General features: G+C 40.0%; 1 protein-coding gene across 3 annotated transcripts in view; it reads left to right on the forward strand.

The window, feature by feature from the left end:
• Positions 1 to 20,074, forward strand: part of LOC109872677 (teneurin-1) — a 177,677-nt gene that overhangs the window by 38,202 nt on the left and 119,401 nt on the right. For all 3 annotated transcript variants that reach the window (XM_031808394.1, XM_031808392.1, XM_031808393.1), the window contains exons 2-3: positions 5,911 to 6,184; positions 19,772 to 20,017. In XM_031808394.1, coding sequence (XP_031664254.1) covers positions 5,968 to 6,184; positions 19,772 to 20,017 — 463 coding nt within the window. In that variant the 5' untranslated portion in view covers positions 5,911 to 5,967. The remainder of the gene's footprint in view (positions 1 to 5,910; positions 6,185 to 19,771; positions 20,018 to 20,074) is intronic.

The following is a 20,074-nucleotide window of genomic DNA, read 5'->3' on the forward strand; positions in this document are numbered from 1 at the left end:
AAAACATTTGCAAAAATGTCTAAAAACATGTTATCACTTTGCCATTATGGGGTCTTGTGTGTAGGTAGGTGAGAAAAAATGATTTAATCAATTTTTAATAATACACTTTCGGAAGGCACTATGAAGACATCTTCAGTTCACACAAGAATCAGTTACATCACACAGTCTAAGTTATCTGTTTTTGTGCTCGAGGCACTTAAGCTGATCCCTTTGGGTACATTCTCACCCTGACCTAGGAACAGTGCTTATGTGAGGGATTGAATGAGCTGGGGTGAAAATACAGTCGGGTAGAAAACACTAGATGTATACTATAGAGAAATGACAATGACAGATCTCTCAGTAGGAGGAAGAGGAATAGCTCCAGAGAAGTGGAGCTCCATGACAGAGATGGAGGCAGGGAGTGCCTGCGGCATGCCTGTAGCGCTGTAATGAAGTTTGTGGCTCGTGTGCCCATGCTGGGCCGTTGGGCCAGACTCTCCCAGACTCGACGGGGGACGTTCATCTGAATATTCTTTCCCCACATGTAGCTACCCAATTAACACCAAGCACTTTACCCTGCCGAGTCCCAGGAAGGCTCAGCCAGCATCATGGAGCTTGGCGAACTGGCACCAAACAGCCTTTGATTTATGGACTTAATACTGTAGTGTACTACACCAAGGCAGGGTATTGTATTTCATACCGAAAAGATCAGAAATCTAATATTTTCCTCTTTCTTTCTCCTAAAAGTATTTTTCTATGGTTGTACAGACTCTTTTTGTCATGCAGCTTTGGAAGGTTAAGAGTGTTCCGGAATGCTGCTGGATTTTCATTCTAAGGTCCAGTGGCAATTTTAACATTTAAATCTTGGTGGGGCAAAAAAGAAAATGTAGGATGCATGTCAGCAAAGCCACTACATGATATAACACTAAACAATACATTAATTGCACTATAACGGTGACAAACGTTGCCCAAAAACAGTTAGGGCCTACATAACGCTGTCCCAACAGCAGTCCCAACACCTTAGCACTGCTACACCTGGCTTTCAGCGGAGCCTTGTCTGGCAGCGAAACAGTTCCATTCAGCCTCATTTACTGCCTTTTAAAAAAAACATAGCTGATATGGCAGACTTGCTTAAACTGATAATTGTAAAAATGATGGCATAAGGGGACGACAAGTGGATAAGAGGCGATCCGTCATTTCGATTAAGACATAAATGAGCAAGCGACGACGGACATAGTCAATATAACTAACTATATTTTCAGCACTTTTGAAATGTACAGCGACATAATTCTGAACAGTGTACTCCCTCCCGTACGATACATAAACGGACCATAGAAGCAGAAAATGAAAGCTCTTACAATATTAGATGATTACATTTCTCTAAAACAGATTATATGCTATTTGTGCACCACCAAGTTAGAACAGTAGGTGAAATTAAGAGGTGAAAATAGACCAAATTATTAGGGTGAGGCACATGGGCTACTAACAGCTTACTACACAACATACACTTAGTATTACTTTCTTAGCTACAGTGTACATTTCTCCCTTGCACATTACATCATTTATGCAGCAGCATACAAGACATTTTTGGACTCACCTTGTGAAGGAGGCGCAGCGGTCCTTTGTGTGAAAAAAACACAGCCACTCCATTGAGTAGCAGGCTAATGTTAGTAGTTTCTTTACAACGCCTGCAGTTAGCCACTGATTCCTTCCAAACGACTCATTGTTAAATTATTGTGTAATCTTTATGTACAAGGGCCGATGAGCACCGATATGTTATATCTATAATTTCTCTTCATTATTTCATTATTTTTAAAAGGATTTGCCAGTAGAATGTCGACTTGATGACAACTGATGATGTCTGCTAGCTAAGACTTTGAAAGTCCATTCAAAGCTACTGTAGATATAACGTGATTTGATGTCATTCTATCTGTGGCCAATGATCTTGAGGCTTCTTGGATGGGCACTTCTAATATAACTCTATAGCAGAACCCAAGGGGCTAACATTTTCGAGCTCTAACCTTAGAATTGGGGATGACGTACTCTCCCATGAGTGACAGAAAACTGATTCAATCAGGACAGAAAACATAGCCAGTCTGGGTCAATGCTTTGTATTTTTTGCTGGCTAGCCCCACTACCACAGAAAGCACTGAGCTAGGCTGAAACACCTGCATTTTGGAGCTGCCTTACTCAAGAAAGCAAGAAAGAGACCATGTTTGTATGCAGCTTTATTAAGTCAATAACTTTTTTGTTTGTTACATTGTTTACAAACTGATGTGTGACACGTATTAATGCCAAAATAACAAGCACAACAGGCAAGCCCCCCCCAAAATAACAAGCACAACAGGCAAGCCCCCCCCAAAATAACAAGCACAACAGGCAAGCCCCCCCCCAAAATAACAAGCACAACAGGCAAGCCCCCCCCCAAAATAACAAGCACAACAGGCAAGCCCCCCCCAAAATAACAAGCACAACAGGCAAGCCCCCCCCAAAATAACAAGCACAACAGGCAAGCCCCCCCCCAAAATAACAAGCACAACAGGCAAGCCCCCCCCAAAATAACAAGCACAACAGGCAAGCCCCCCCCCAAAATAACAAGCACAACAGGCAAGCCCCCCCCCAAAATAACAAGCACAACAGGCAAGCCCCCCCCAAAATAACAAGCACAACAGGCAAGCCCCCCCCAAAATAACAAGCACAACAGGCAAGCCCCCCCCAAAATAACAAGCACAACAGGCAAGCCCCCCCCAAAATAACAAGCACAACAGGCAAGCCCCCCCCAAAAAATGTTTTTTATATTTTTTATTATATACTTTTTTGACAGATTGCCGTTGCTACGGTCATGGACCACGAGAAGATGTACAGCAACATTCATCCTGTTAAAGCCCATGGATTACGAGCAAATTACCGTGTGTTGTGCTGGCTGGTGTTACTCTGAATGATTTGTGTGTCCACTAGGCAGTTTATTTACAAACACCGTAATCATCTCATTAAAAGCTACTTGGTGCTCATCAGAAGACACTGTCTTAGCCCCAATGTGCTCCCATTAAACCTCTGCATTCAAAACATATTTTGATAAGCACCAGAGTGGTAGAACTAAGCCATTTTAACCAAGCAGACAAATGGTATACTGTAGTTTGCATTTATGGTGCAACTATAACCCAATATCATTTAGGAGCTTTAGGAGGAAAATGATATTTACTGTAACAGAAATAAGACTGATCGTATCCCAAATGGAACATGATTAACATTCATAAAATGGAAGGGTTGTATAATATTAACACAAGGTTATTTTAGGAATGCGTAGTTAAATTGCAACTTGCTCAGAGGAAAGATAAAATGTTACATTTTCCCAGTGCTACATTATGCATGTGCCCTTTTAGAGATGGGGAAATGTATATATTCTATTTCTTCCTATTTTATTACGTTAATGACATTTACAGAGTAATATTAGTTTTTGAGTAGAGAAAATAAGTTATGAATATCAACCTTATTGATTGGATTTGTTGTGCCTTATGAACTTTTCACTGGCTATTGGCTATTAGAGTCATTTTAATACATTTAACTCTGAGATGTAAGATGTTTGTGTTATTGATCATACTGAGAACACTGTCAATCTCACTATGAAGATGTTCTTGGGATTTTCTAGCTGCATATTCTGTAGCTACAGTGTATTACTCTATCCCCTAAGTATTTTTTATACGTTTAAACAAATACATATCAACGTTAAGAAGGTACACAAATAAATTATTGCATGTGGTAGCCACTATTCATTCGTTTTTGCATCAGAGGAAGTGGTAATTCAATTAGGTTTTGCAACAGAGGAAGTGGTACATGAGAGTACCTCTTGTAAGACAGTGTGTACACAATAACCTCATGATAGAGAACCCGGCAGCCTAATTAGTTTGTGTGGAGTCGGAGTCAGAGGATCAGGTTAAAATATTGGTGGTACAGTAGGCCTATTAATTTAGTAGTAGAAGACTGGTGGTAGAACTGGTAGAAGACTGGATCTAGATATGTATTTTGAAAATATAGAAATGGTGAAAAATAATGAAAATAGTTCATGACAAAAAATACTTAACTATTACCTCAACTGAAGGACAAAGGCAAAAGTGCTTCAAACAGGCTAAACACCCATAAACTCAAGCATCTGAGTATGGCATAGCTAAAGTAACAGCATGTTACCAAGACAATGATCTATGCCTGAATGAGGAGAAAGTGACTAAATGGTCTATTACAACAACGGACAGAAGTGACTTTTAGTAGCAGGTTAGGAGAACTTTCTCACGACGCAAATAAAACATGAAACTTTTTTACAATAGCTTTACACCATCTAGCCACAATGATGCTAAAAGGACATGCCCTAACCTATTATTAGCATTTCTGAAAAACATGTTGGCGATTGGAACAAAGAAATGAAAACATTTCAACAACAATTAAAGGTTGTGTATGTAACCAGATTCTGCTGTTTATACATACTGTTGGAAAGGAACTAGTGATAGCATAGTTAGGGAAATGTTCACGTGACAATAGCTCTCAGGCACTAATCCCATATACCTACCTACATGTCAAATAAAATAAAATAACATTTTATTGGTCACATACACATTTAGCAGATGTTATTGCACGTGTAGCGAAATGCTTGTGTTTCTAGCTCCAAAAGTGCAGTAATATCTAACAAGTAGTATCTAACAATTTCACATCATTACACACATTTAAAGTATGTTAAAAGGGTACAAAAATCGACAAAAAGGAACTAGTACTGTATATTCATGAGCTAGCTACTCATATGTTTTTGTAATGAGAGTACTGAGAGCACCTCTTGTAGACAGTGTGGACTGTGTATGCTAAAATAGGTGCCTTACCTAGGCTCCCTGCCTCAGAGTTTATACAGTAACCTCACCAAAAACAGCCTTGTTTCAACTAGTGGTGTTGACTCCCCACTCATCATTTTCCAGCCACACCTACCCTGAGTAATTACCTTTACATGCACAGAACAGCCTCGTCCAGCCAGGGGGCTGGCTGCGGCACAGAATACAAATGGCCCATAAAAATGCCTTCAACTGCCAATTAGTCAAGCAAGATATGTACTGAGCTTGCTATTAATAACCTATTACCACAAGCCGGACAAAGATGGCACAGCCTAATGAGCATTTGATTGTCATATTTGTCTTGAATGCTGTTAAAGATTACAAATGTCAGAGGGCAAACATTGTCAGGAGCCTCTTCTGATTTCTTGCTGAAGTTTGTATTATGGGGAGTTCCCCCCCCTTCGTTCCCAAAGTATAGAAGGACAGTGGGGTGTGAAGGCAATCCTCTCTGCTACAGGGTCGAGTGTTTGGGTCAAGGCCATGGCCAAGGTTTAGTGGCTGTCAGGCGGCAATGATAGAAAGGTCAGCCCAAGCACAGCTCAGGGCAGAACAGACGGGTTCATATCAAGGTTATAGTGTGCTTTACGCTACACAGCAAAACACTACTGGGCTGTGATGTACTGCAGCCTTATACTAGGACACAGATGCAAAATAACAGTATTCATCATTGTGCTACTGTTATATTACTACTGAGTAATGCTAATGGTAAATAAAAAAATAACTGCCTCTGTAGCTCTGGGGATAAAATACATTGTTCGCCACATGATTTCTGTCATTGTGTTTCATAGCAGTACATCAGATTCTGCTGTAAATTAAAGTTATCTCTCAATCTGTTCCTATAAGGGCTCCTCCTCCCCTGTGTCTATAAAGCAACTCAATCTTCTAACACCACCACCCAGCAGCAACCCCTTAGAACAAGGACACGCTGATTAAAGACACTAATATCCAAATAATTACTTTTTACTTGATTTATATATTTTTCGCACAATACTGGGACACAACATTAGCAATGTGTGAGGTAAATTCATTGTTCTAAGTCTTTATTCTCCACTTCCTCCAGATTGGTCTTGCATTTTGGATCCAATGACTGAATGAGCTTGGTTCAGTGTTGCCAGGCATGGAGCAGATGGATTGTAAGCCTTACCAGTCGTTGTCCAAGGCCCGGAATGAGATGGAGCTCGCCTACACCAGCTCCTCAGACGAAAGCGAGGACGGCAGGAACCTTTGCAAATCCTACACATCCCGAGAGACCCTGCCCGACTACGGCCAGGAGATGAGACTAAACTACAACAGCCACAGAGCCAAGCGGAAAACCGTGGAGGAACACACTGGAGGTACGCTATAACCACACACCACAAACTAGTTTAGCCAGTCACAATGAGATTGTTAAATAGTAATTAAATTGAAATAGTAATTCGTTTTGATTGGTAACTGTGCTGGGGGCATTTATACGGTAAAGGCCCGTTCCATTTTGTAGTTATTGATAAACGCACAGGTTCCAGGTTAATCAGTTTTCCTTGCACAGGTTATGGTCAGTTATGATGTCAAAATGGCAGAGAGGTTGCAGGGGAGACAGGCAAATGCAGTGTGATTGTATGCATGGTAAGACTTATCATGACATTGCAGCTAGCCAAATGAATTTTATAATCTCATGTCCCCGTATCCACATATCCCCTGGTAAATGTATGAAAACTCTACTCTGCTGCTACCTGCAGTGACTATGGAAGGATTGCATGCTAATGTGGAAGGTAGACTCGGTTGAATGTTATTGTGAAAAATGTGAATTACAGAGGTAATGCAGTTATTCCATAAATTGTTTCCTAGTCTAGCTAGTCACACATAGGAGCTTTTTAACACCTTAGGGCTGTGTTGGGGTTTGGGGGGTGGGATGGGATAGGGATGGGGGGGGGGAGTGTATAATTATGTTTGAATTGACTTTTTCTCTGTACAATATAACACAATCACACCTCTATTCTAACCACTCTAAACAATGATTGTTAGGAAATGAGAATAGGAAATGAGTGTTACAGGGAAAACACAAAACTCACTTATCGAATTATGAATGGTTTTAGTGGTGATGTTTCTACTCAGTTTTTCATTGCACAGTCTATATTGTTATCTACCTTATTCACTGAAGACATAGTGCAGTATGCCATCACTGTCTCTTGAAGGTTCCTCATACAAAAATGTCACACTATCTGGTCTGCTTCAGGAAGACATAAAATACCACTATAGAGGTTATTTCAGGTCCCATCTAAACCACTGGTTGACTATTTACCTTTCACAATATACAGTTGAAGTCGGAAGTTTACATACACTTAGGTTGGAGTCATTAAAACTTGTTTTTCAACCACAAATTTCTTGTTAACAAACTATAGTTTTGGCAAGTTGGTTAGGACATCTACTTTGTGCATGACACAAGTCATTTTTCCAACAATTGTTTACAGACAGATTATTTCACTTATAATTCACTGTATCACAATTCCAGTGGGTCAGAAGTTTACATGCACAAAGTTGACTGTGCCTTTAAACAGCTTGGAAAATTCCAGAAAATGATGTCATGGCTTTAGAAGCTTCTGCTAGGCTAATTGACATCATTTGAGTCAATTGGAGGTGTACCTGTGGATTTATTTCAAACTCAGTGCCTCTTTGCTTGACATCATGGGAAAATCAAAAGAAATCAGCCAAATCAGCCAAAAATTGTAGAGCTCCACAAGTCTGGTTCATCCATGGGATCAATTTCCAAACGCCTGAAGGTGCCACGTTCATCTGTACAAACAATAGTATGCAAGTATAAACACCATGGGACCACGCAGCCATCACACAGCTCAGGAAGGAGACGCATTCTGTCTCCTAGAGATTAACCTACTTTGGTGCGGAAAGTGAAAATCAATCCCAGAACAACAGCAAAGGACCTTGTGAAGATGCTGGAGGAAACAGGTACAAAAGTATCTATATCCACAGTAAAACGAGTCCTAAATCGACTTAGCCTGGAAGGCTGCTCAGCAAGGAAGAAGCCCCTGCTCCAAAACAGCCATAAAAAAGCCAGACTACGGTTTGCAACTGCACATAGGGACAAAGATTGTACTTTTTGGAGAAATGTCCTCTGGTCTGATGAAACAAAAATAGAACTGTTTGGCCATAATGACCATCGTTATGTTTGGAGGAAAAAGGGGTATGCTTGCAAGCTGAAGAACACCATTCCAACCGTGAAGCACAGGGGTGGCAGCATCATGTTGTGGGGGTGCTTTACTGCAAGAGGAACTGGTGCACTTCACAAAATAGATGGCATCATGATGGAGGAAAATTGTGTGGCTATATTGAAGCAACATCTCAAGACACCAGTCAGGAAGTTAAAGCTTGGTCGCAAATGGGTCTTCCAAATGAACAATGACCAAATGGACAATGACCCCAAGCATACTTGGGCAAAATGGCTTAAGGACAACGGAGTCAAGGTATTGGAGTGGCCATCACAAAGCCCTGACCTCAATCCCATAGAGAATTTGTGGGCAGAACTGAAACACTGTGTGCGAGCAAGGAGACCAACAAACCAGACTCAGTTACACCAGCTCTGTCAGGAGGAATGGGCCAAAATTCACCCAACTTATTGTGGGAAGCTTGTGGAAGACTACCTGAAATGTTTGACCCAGGTTAAACAATTTGAAGGCATTGCTACGAAATAGTAATTGACTGTATGTAAACTTCTGACCCACTGGGAATGTGATGAAAGAAATAAAAGCTGAAATAAATCATTCTCTACTATTATTCTGATATTTCACATTCTTAAAATAAAGTGGGGATCCTAACTAACCTATGACAGGGAATTTGTATTATCTTAATAGTGACATTATCTTAATAGTGATAGTACATCTGTAACGCAGTAGTTAAACTTTGATCAGTGTTGCTGTTTTCATTGTTTTACATGGAAATTCTTCTAACCATATTCTGTCTCTTTATGCAGTCCTGGAATAATTGCAGTTCTGAAATATAGTTGACATGACATATTCCTTGATCATTGTACGTTAATTTGAGTCATTTGAAGGTAAGAATTGAAGAACAAAGTCATGCTGAAAATGTCTTCAGTATTATGACTATAATTTCTATAATAACAATTTATATGAGGATCATTTGTTATAATGCCTATCAGTAATTGATCATCTGATGATTAGAGTCGGCATTTCTAAGTCAAATGATGATTTAAGATATAACACTTAACATTTATTTCACATATAGTATACTGTATTTGAAGGCAAAATGTGCATATGAATAACACCTGAACAGCATCTCCCTCACATTGATATGATTAGCAGTGCTCTATTTCTAATCACATGATCATTTATATACCGTAGTATCTTATTTTCCTTAGATTTACCTTAAAACTTATGCGAATGATGGACGATACATATTCTTGTCTTAACTGCAAATGTGAGCTTAAATCGGCTTTCAGCACCCATGTATTACGGTATTCAAATGATACACCCAACAAAACATTTGGTTCTGGTTACCTTGGAAACTGCATAAAATGAACAAATTACATTTGCTTGGAGCAGCATCTTTTTCAACCTGAACAGATTGATTGCAAAACAGTATGCACATGATTTCATCCCCTATCGTGGAGAGGACAACATTATCAGGAGTGATTGGGGAAAAAATCAATACAGTTACATATCGCAATATTTAGGATGACATTATATTGATACTTTGACGCCAAGTATCGATTTGTAAAAAAAATTATAAAAAAATTCATACTGTATACAGTGAGCTCAATGTATTGGGACAGTAACATTTTTTTTGGGGGGGGGGTTCTGTGCTCCAGCACTTTGGATTTGAAATTATACAATGAGTATGAGGTTAAAGTGAAGATTGTCAGTTGAATTTGAGGGTAGCATCCACATTGATGTAGAAGTGTTTAGAAACATATTATTATTATTTTTGTATTTTAACCCCTTTTCCTTCCCAATTACGATCTTGTCTCATGTCTGCAACTCCCCAACGGGCTCGGAGAGGTGAAGGTTGAGTCATGCATCCTCCGAAATATGACCCGCCAAACCGCACACCCACCCGCTTAACCCAGAAGCCATCCGCACCAACCTGTCAGAGGAAACACAGCTCAACTGATGACCGAAGTCAGTCTGCAGGCGCCCAGCCCACCACAAGGAGTCGCTAGAGCCCAATGAGCCAACGGCCAAACCCTCCGAATAACCCGGACAATTGTGCGCCGCCCTATGTCTTACTTCAATTAGCCACGAAATCCCTAGTTTGAAAGCAAATGTTTTCTAGAAGCTGTGCGGTGCCATTTCCCTTGAATTTACCCATACATGGGCTAGCTGCCTAGCAGAGTTTCAGCCAATGAGATTCAGCCCCTCGCCATTTGAGTGACAGCTGGCAAGACACACACACACACACACACACACACACACACACACACACACACACACACACACACACACACACACACACACACACACACACACACACACACACACACACACACACACACAGTAGAGCGAGAGAGAGAGCAATGACATGGTTCACATCTGCACATTTGTGACATAGTACGCAATTTTCAGGGACCACTTCTGGCTTGTGGACGCTACCTTCCAAACTACTGGTGAAAAAGTATACAAAAGTACCAGAGAATATCTTTAAATAGTGAGTCAACATGTTTTCATCACTTTTATTTCCATGACTGATCAAAACCTGGTTTTATTATGGCTCTTTCTTGTCTTTCTGAAGCAGACATATAGTGAGCAATATGTTTTGAACATCTAATCCCAATACATATAGAATGGTAAGAATCGCAATAAATATTGTATCGGCACCTAAGTATCGTGATAATATTGTAACATGAGGTCCCTGGCAATTCCCATCCCTAATTTTCAATGCTCATTTGTGTCCATTTTTCATTGTTGCCTCCATTTCGCGGCTGTGATTTTAAGGGGCAGGAGGTTGGAGAGAGGTATTCACTGACAAGAAATTGGTCAAGGACATGGGTTCCTGACTGGCGTAATTAGTGTAGAGATTATTACTTGAGAGTGAGGTCAGGCAAGTCACCTTGGTGAGGGATTCTCAAGAGCAGTTTAAAGAAAGACGACCCCTCTCCATATGCAAGCCGCACCGCAGTGTTGAGTACAGACCATGGCCACAGACTGATATTAGTCTAGTCACACAGGATTTTGATCTACGCCAGATTATTGTGCAGCCCAGACAAACCCATTGAAACTGTTGCTAAAACAATTTAACTAAAATGTTTTTTTTTATGATCAATAAATGAATGAAATACTTAATGAAAAAAATCACTATACAGTATAACAGGCCTCGGTAATCTGCAATCATTTACTCTCAGTTCTCAGTTTATTAGGTACACCCACCTAGTACCAAGTCAGACCCCCTTTTCCTCAGTAAACGGAAATGTTTCTCAGTTGGTGTCAAGACACCTAAAGTGTGCCTGGATAGTTCCGCACACCATTATACCACCACCATCAGCCTGTACCGTTGAGACCAGGCAGGTTGGGGCCATGGACTCTGCTGCTTACGCCAAATCCTGACTCAGCATGACACAACAGGATCCGGGATTCGTCGGACCATGTTTTTCGACTGCTCAATTGTCCAGTGTGCCCACTGGAGCCGATTCTTCTTGTTTTTAGCTGATAGGAGAGGAACCCTGTTGGTCATCTGCTGCAATAGCCCATCCGTGACAAGGACCGGCGAGTTGTGCATTCTGAGATGCCGTTCTTCACAGCACTGTTGTACCGTGCCGTTATTTGCCTGTTTGTGGCACGCCTTTTAGCTTGAACGATTCTTGCCATTCTCCTTCGACCTCTCATCAACAAGCTGTTTTTGCCCATAGGACTGAAGCTGACTGGATGTTTTTTTGTTTTTTGCACCAGTCTTTGTATACCCTACACACTGTCGTGCATGAAAAGCGCAGGACGCCGGCCATTTCTGATCATACCATGCTCAAAGTCGCTTAGGTCACTCGTTTTCCCCATTTTAACGTTCAATCGAACGGTAACTGGATGCCTGTCTGCCTGCTTTATATAGCAAGTCATGACCAAGTGACTGTCATGCCCTGGGCATAGAGAGGCTTTTATTCTCTATTTTGGTTAGGCCAGGGTGTGACTAGGGTGGTCATTCTAGTTTCTTTATTTCTATGTTTTGCCCGGGTATGGTTCTCAATCAGGGACTGTTGTCTATCGTTGTCTCTGATTGGGAATCATACTTAGGCAGCCCTTTTCCCACCTGCGTTTTGTGGGTAGTTGTTTTCTGTATAGTTTATGCACCTTACAGAACTGTTTCTGTTTTCCCTAAAATCATGAACACGTACAACGCTGCGCTTTGGTCCGATCCTCATTACGACGAGAGCCGTGACAGTGACTCACTGTCTGTAGGAACAAACTATTTTCGTTAATGGGCTGGTGTACCTAAAAAACTGTCCACTGAGTGTATGTCACACTTTTATCTAGTTTTGATAAGAAAATGTAATTAGATGATGTACAGTTAATGTCTGTGTGTAAGGGTAAAGTGACGGTACTCTGTTATATTTCATTATTTTAAAGTTATGTGACCCAGTCTTTATCATAAATATCTCTAAGGTGAAGTCAATTCACTCTCAGCAGTGTAAATGTTGATAAAGATTGATCCGCTACTTTTGGAAGTTATGATTTGACCAAACTGTGCAGAACAGATTAGGAATAAAATAGGATGCGTCATCCTCTTTGGTGTAAGTGAATGTATTGTTGAAAAGGATGCACATAGACACTTTTCACAGCTGGTATGTAGGTGCAAAACGGACGTGGGAGAAGTGTATCTAATTTTCCCAGGTAAGTGCTTCATTAAATATTTTTGCTGCTCTTTCAAGTGAAAACAAAACTCGCCTAATTGTGTCCCTCCAACAATGACCTAGAAATCTGAAAGTGTTTTTAGTTTCCACGCTTGCGAGTTAAGATTAGTATTCTTAGTTCTGAATTATTTGAAGGATATCGTATTGTTTTCCGTCTTGAAAGGTAACTGGAGGAATCACTGTTCAGCCATCCCTGATCGGGAGGTGGTGAAAACAGATGGTGCTCCCAACGCCTCATTCTGTGAGAATACGCATCCACACACTTCCACAATGCCTCTCCAATTTCTGAACATCCAATGGAGAGAAAAAGAGATGTTAGATTTTCTTCTATACGGAGTGGATCTATACTTCTATACTGAGTGGATCTATACTTCTGAACTCTTGCTTAGACTTAAACTTTTCCAGAAAATGCAATGTTAGCTTTTCCCCTGAGATTACATGGCACACATAGCCCTATGCTAACATGACCAGCATGATTATTTCCTGTAACAAATTCCACAACAGCCAAATAAAAAGGTTCACTGTCACGTTCTGACTTTAGTTATTTTATTATGTCTTTGTTTTAGTATGGTCAGGGTGTGAGTTGGGTGGGTTGTCTATGTTCCTTTTTCTATGTTTTGGGATTTCTGTGTTTGGCCTGGTATGGTTCTCAATCAGAGGCAGCTGTTTATCGTTGTCCCTGATTGAGAACCATATTTAGGCAGCCTGGTTTCTCTTTTGAGTTGTTGTCCCTGTTAGTGTTTGTACCACATGGGACTGTTTCGTTTGTTTCACTTTGTTATTTTGTATTTTGTAGTGTTCAGTTTGACTTATTAAAATGGGCACTTACCACGCTGCAAATTGGTCCGATCTCTCTTACTCCTCATCAGAGGAAGATGATGAACGTTACACTCACGTATTTGGATGTGATCAAACACTTTTTTCATGAAATTGTTTTTAACAGATGTCAAAGAAACACGTTCTGCTAATCAAAGTGACTAAAATCACATGTTTGAGTAACTGGTCAAATAGCTCTCAGTGTAGGGAGCCTAGCACCTGACAATTGTTGTAGTTTGCAGTAAGTGTTCGAATCACAGATGAGATGTTTTTTCTTCTTCTTTGTAATGTAGAATTACATTTATTGTGTTACTTTGTTAAGAATACATTAAATGAGGAGCTGCGTCTTTCTTCAGCCTTGTAGACAAACACACTGCTAATAATCATGTATTACATATATTGCATGTATATGTGCATTTAACTGCACAACATTGTTCATGCATTATTCAAATGATCTACTTTGTCACATATGTGTTATTTGAATCGAGGACCAGCAGGAGAAAGTTTTTTCTATAAATAAAAAAATGTCACATAGGGGATTTGATCCCCTACAAAAGGTTTCCAAGCACACCGCATTGCCACCTGGCAATGATAGCAAATTACAGTACATTACTGCTGTCTAACAATACCATGAGCCTATCTGAATTAGGTTTGATGATGTTCTATAAACATCCTATATCTTTTTTTCCCCATTAAAGCACATGGATGTGTGTGAAATAGATAAGCAAAAACGTGGAGTTTTGTCATATATGAGAAAACGTTACTTTAGAATTTTGTCTAACGTTAGTAGCTTAGTCAAGGATGCATCATGTCGGCTTGGGCGGTATTCAGATTTTCATACCTTTGTAACATCCTTGTGCCATCCCGGGGTACACAGTATTACCAGCATTGAACATAATGGGTGCTATTTTCAAATGCAGAATACTCCACTGTAATCTGAAGGTTAGCAATGCCTGTAAATTCCCATAGCGGATGCTAGCTAAATGCTAACAAGTGCATGCAAAAATTGTATACGGTCTCTGACAAACTATTTGCGGGACAGACAGCTCACAAAGTTATACAAATAACAAAAAAAATGTTGCTCACAGTTTTCGGCACACATAAAACATTAGACAGAATGGTCTTAATCCAGGGTGGAATTCTCAGCTGTTACCAAGAGAAGCTTGATTTTGCAAGAAGCTAACCACTTTGATAACTAGCGACTAATACCGTTTACAAAACCCAATTCATACAGTCCCATTTTTACTACCTTCTTGCCAGGATAAGCATTTTATATCTCCCGTGCACTTATAGGCAAGTTTAGGAGTAGAGTTAGATGTGGGCCGATGTGGTTGGACGTCTATTTGAATAAACCCATTGAATATAAACCACCACAAAGAAATAGTTAAAAAATATATATTTTAGGCAGGTCCTAAGAAACATTGCAAGACAAAAGTTATTTTCAAAATAATATGGCATATTTTGAGTTTAATAATGCTACTGGTCTGGACAGCCTAAAGGCTACATGGGTGCACCATGCACATGAAATCAATAGATATTTTGTTAATTAAACAGACAAAACACTTAGACTACCCTGATCACAGTCAACACACATATTTTATAGTAGGCTAAGAATGTAATGACATATAACAATATAACTTGCGTCATTGCAACGTGTGGAACTGCAAAATAATAGGCCTACACTTGATTTAGGCTACATTATTGCATGCAAAATGTTTCTAATCAGTGATAGACGAGCAAACAAATAGATGAGCTATACAATCTCCACTTAGTTGCCCAGCCAGAGAAGTCACAAATAGACAGATGGAGATTCAGTAAAACAAAATTGATTGATTAAGACAAGTCGCAAGCTTTTGGTCGGCCTAGGCTACTAAGCAACTGCGAGTGAACAGCAAAATAATCCACTTGTTTGGCCTAAACTACAGTGTATTCGGAAAGTATTCAGACCCCTTGACTTTTTCCACATTTTGTTACGTTGCAGCCTTATTCTAAAATGGATTATATATATATATTTTAAATTACTCATCAATCTACACACAATACCCCATAATGACAAAGGGAAAATAGGTTTTTAGAAATTTTAGCAGATGTATAAAACAAAATGAAATACCTTATTTACATAAGTATTCAGACCCTTTGCTATGAGACACGAAATTGAGCTCAGGTGCATCCTGTCTCTAACAACTTGAGTCCACCTGTGGTAAATTCAATTGATTGGACATGATTTGGAAAGGCAGACACCTGTCTATATAAGGTCCCACAGTTGACAGTGCATGTCAGAGAAAAAAACAAGTCATGAGGTCAAAGGAATTGTCCATACGACCCTGAGACAGGACTGTGTCGAGACAAAGATGTGTCGAGGCAAAGCCCCCAAGGACACAGTGGCCTCTATCATTCTTAAATGGAAGAAGTTTGGAACTACCAAGACTTTTCCAAGAGCTGGCCTCCCTACCAAACTGAGCAATCAGGGGAGAAGGGCCTTGGTCAGGGATGTGATCAAGAACCCGATGGTCACTCTGACAAAGCTCCAGAGTTCCTTTGTGGAGATGGGAGAACCTTCCAGAATGTACAAAAATGTCAAGAAATATGGTTTTGTTTTGTCATTATGGGGTATTATGTGTAGATTGATGAGGGAAAAAAGATGTTTAATCTATTTTAGAATAAGTCTGTAATTTAACAAAATGCAAATGCACTCTACATACACTAACATGCTGGCAAAATGTTCTGATTGTCCTAATAAATGAGCCAACTAGACAAGATTATCATGAGCAGCACTCACCTCAATTTAGCTAACATTTCCACAGCCTAATTGTAGCCTAACCAATACCCAAACTGAGATTTAGTAAGAAAAAAAATCTGTCTTTGATTGATTTATCAAGACGAGTCCCCACGAAACGGTGCTGAAATAGTTGAAAGTTGACCAAACGCAGGGAGGCTATTGCTTCAATTGTATTATAACAATTTGATCCCTGCCGTTTCGTTAGCCTACTTTAGTAAAACATTTCGTTATTCAGTGATGTTTATTCCCACAGTAATTCTCTATGGATCCATCCAGTCGCAGTTAAGAAAACAGTGCATGTGGTGGGCTATGCAAAGAGATAGGTGAAGTGACATGCCTCGCAAAGTTCAGAACTGCCAGGAGGATAGTGGTAATGGGCACTGCTTTTAGCAACCATCAAGAGCTTAATTAAGAGCGTAATGCGTGCTATTGCCGCCTCAGCATTATGGCTACATTTCATACTAAGGCAGAACTTTACCGCAATCATTATTAGGGTCGGTTGGCGGAAATAAATGTATCGACTTTGTCACCAGCAATACCTTTCATGTATAAAAAATAATTGTCAAGAAGTTGGCTGGATGCTGAAGTTGACGGGAAAAGGTATTGGTTTAAAAAGTGTATAAGTTAGCAAACCAAATTCACAAGTGCAGAGTATTTAGCACGTTTTAGTCAGTTAACTTAATAGTTATTCTAAGGTACAGTATATAGCAGGCAAATATGTAGTTGTGTGATGCTAGATTTCCTGGTGCGTGCTGAAAAACACTGAGAGTGACTCACAAGGCTCCGGTCTCTCGTCGTTGTGCACTTGTTAACGTTGCATTTTCGGAAAAAAAGTTAACGTTTAAGCAAGAGATCAATACGTTTAGGAAAGAAGAAATAGTGCCAGCAAAGTTCAGGAGAGGATATGCCAGCAAAGTTCACTGAACTAATGTAAATATTGCTACAAAAAATGGAAGACAGAATGTTCCGGATTTAGCCTGGTCCCAGATCTGTTTGAGCTTTTGCCTACTCCATTGTCATTGTCAAGCCAAACATAATTGTTATTGATGTGTTTGGCATGACAATTCCATAAGGAGTTGGCAAGAAAGAAGGAAAACAGACTGTCACCCAGGCTATACCAAATTATCCTGAAGTAAGGGATATGAAGACACAGTGTAGGTCAATGTACAGTACAACCCAGTATACTCATTCAAGGGTTTTTCTTTATTTTTACTATTTTCTACATTGTAGAATAATAGTGAAAACATCAAAACTATGAAATAACATATATGGAATAATGTAGTAACAAAACAAGTGTTAAACAGATTCTTCAAAGTAGCCACCCTTTGCCTTCATGACAGCTTTGCACACTCTTGGCATTCTCTCAACCAACTTCATGAGGTAGTCACCTGCAATGCGTTTCAATTAACAGTTGTGCCTTGTTAAAAGTTAATTTGTGGAATTTCTTTCTTAATGCGTTTGAGCTAATCACTTGTAGGGTGGTATACAGAAGATAGCACTATTTGGTAAAATGCCATATTATAGCAAGAACAGCTCAAACAAGCAAAGATAAATGACAGTCCATCATTCTTCAAGTGCAGTCGCAAAAAACATCAAGCACTATGATAAAACTGGCTCTCATGAGGACCGCCACAGGAAAGGAAGACCCAGAGTTACCTCTGCTGCAGAGGATAAGTTCATTAGAGTTACCAGCCTCAGAAATTGCAGCCCAAATAAATGCTTCACGGAGTTCAAGTAACAGACACATCTCAACATCAACTGTTCAGAGGAGACTGTGTGAATCAGGCCTTCATGGTTGAATTGCTGCAAAGAAAGTACTAAAGGACACCAATGAGAAGAAGAGACTTGCTTGGGGCAAGAAACATGAGCAATGGACATTAGACCAGTGGAAATCTGTCCTTTGGTCTGGTGAGTCCAAATTTGAGATTTGTGGTTCTAACCCCCGTGTCTTTGTGAGACTGAATGGATAACCTTCGCATGTGTACATCCAACCATGAAGCATGGAGGAGGAGGTGTGATGGTGTGGGGGTGCTTTGCTGGTGACACTGTCAGTGATTTATTTAGAATTCAAGGCACACTTAACCACCATTGCTACCACAGCATTCTGTAGCAATACGCCATCCCATCTGGCTTGCGCTTAGTGGGACTATTATTTGTTTTTCAACAGGACAATGACCCAACACACCTTCAGGCTGTGTAAGGGCTTTTTCACCAAGAACGAGAGTGATGGAGTGCTGCATCAGATGACCTGGCCTCCACAATCACCCAACCTCAACCCAATTGAGATGGTTTGGGATGAGTTTGACCTCAGAGTGAAGGAAAAGCAGCCAACAAGGGCTCAGCATATGTGGGAACTCCTTCAAGACTGTTAGAAAAGCATTCCAGGTGACGCTTGGTGAGAGAATTCTTAGAGTGTACAAAGCTGTCATCAAGGCAAAGGGTGGCTACTTTGAAGAATCTCAAATTTAAAATGTATTTTTATGGTTACTACATGATTCCATTTGTGTTATTTCATAGTTTTGATATATTCACTATTATTCTGCAATGTAGAGAATAGTAAAAAATAAAGAAAAACCCTTGTCCAAACTTTTGACTGGTACTGTAGGTAGCAACGTGCAGTAGTAAAAGATCTCTATTCTAAAATATCTCTGTTCCCCAAGATCTTTATGTAATCGTTACATTTCTCAGGAAAATAAGGACCTAACATTGTTTCGAAAATGATGCACTGATGTGCACTGACAACAATATGACATGTTGCACTCCAGAACAGCCTTTGCAGATTTGCTTTCAATGCTACCAGCTGCCTTTGAATTGATAGAGTATGACAACATGGGGGATACTGTAATACCTATAGAGTGTATTCTTTGAAAAAAAATCTGACTCTTAGAAACGATTTTTGTGTTGTGAGCACTTCCCCATGGGATATGTAAGTGAGCACCAAAAATATATTTTTCCGCTGCCTTATTTGGGAGATCTTAGCACGAGAAAAACTCACTTTACTTCACAGCATGTCCTCCCTGAAACCATATGTCACTATGAATTATCTGATGGTTTTATTAGAATTGAAACAGTCTTTGTTTCTTATTTAGTGGGAATGTTCTTTAGATGGTTGTTCAAAGATTGATGTTTAAAGTTGAGCCATTTAGAGGTCTTTTGTGAATTTTAATGAATAGCTGAATGGTTGAAATAAAGACAAAAAGTATTACATTCCAAAGTATTATCTATTCTACTATTTGTATCATTCCACCAGTTATACAAGGTACTGTAGCTTACAAAGTAGTTTTCTCTTGGCTCTTGCTGTGCCTGCCTATTTAAAATGTTATGAGTTTAGTGTAGTGTATAATACTGTAGTGTATAATAGTTTGTTTTGATACATGATCTTATGTAACACCATAAAACACTCACAGTGATATGAAAATAAATAAGTAAATATAGCTATTACAGTATGTGACTTGATTTTTTTATTTCCTTCATCTGTCCTAGACCTGGACCAGCTAGCACGGCCTAGTTACCAGGCGGAACTGCGCTCTGCCCCCCAGCACGGCTACCCGCTGGGCATGGGCTCTGATGTGGAAACAGAGACGGAGGGTGGGCCCTCGCCCGACCACGCCCTCAGACTGTGGATGCAGGAGATCAAATCAGAGCACAGCTCCTGTCTGTCCAGCAGAGCCAACTCTGTCCTGTCGCTCACCGACACTGAGCAGGAGAGGAAGTCAGATGGAGAGAACGGTAAGACCACCCAGTCTGGGGAATGCAACAACAAGGGGTTATACATCACCTACCTGC

Source organism: Oncorhynchus kisutch, linkage group LG28 (genome assembly GCF_002021735.2).
Source record: "Oncorhynchus kisutch isolate 150728-3 linkage group LG28, Okis_V2, whole genome shotgun sequence".
In the NCBI taxonomy this organism is placed as follows: domain Eukaryota; kingdom Metazoa; phylum Chordata; class Actinopteri; order Salmoniformes; family Salmonidae; genus Oncorhynchus; species Oncorhynchus kisutch.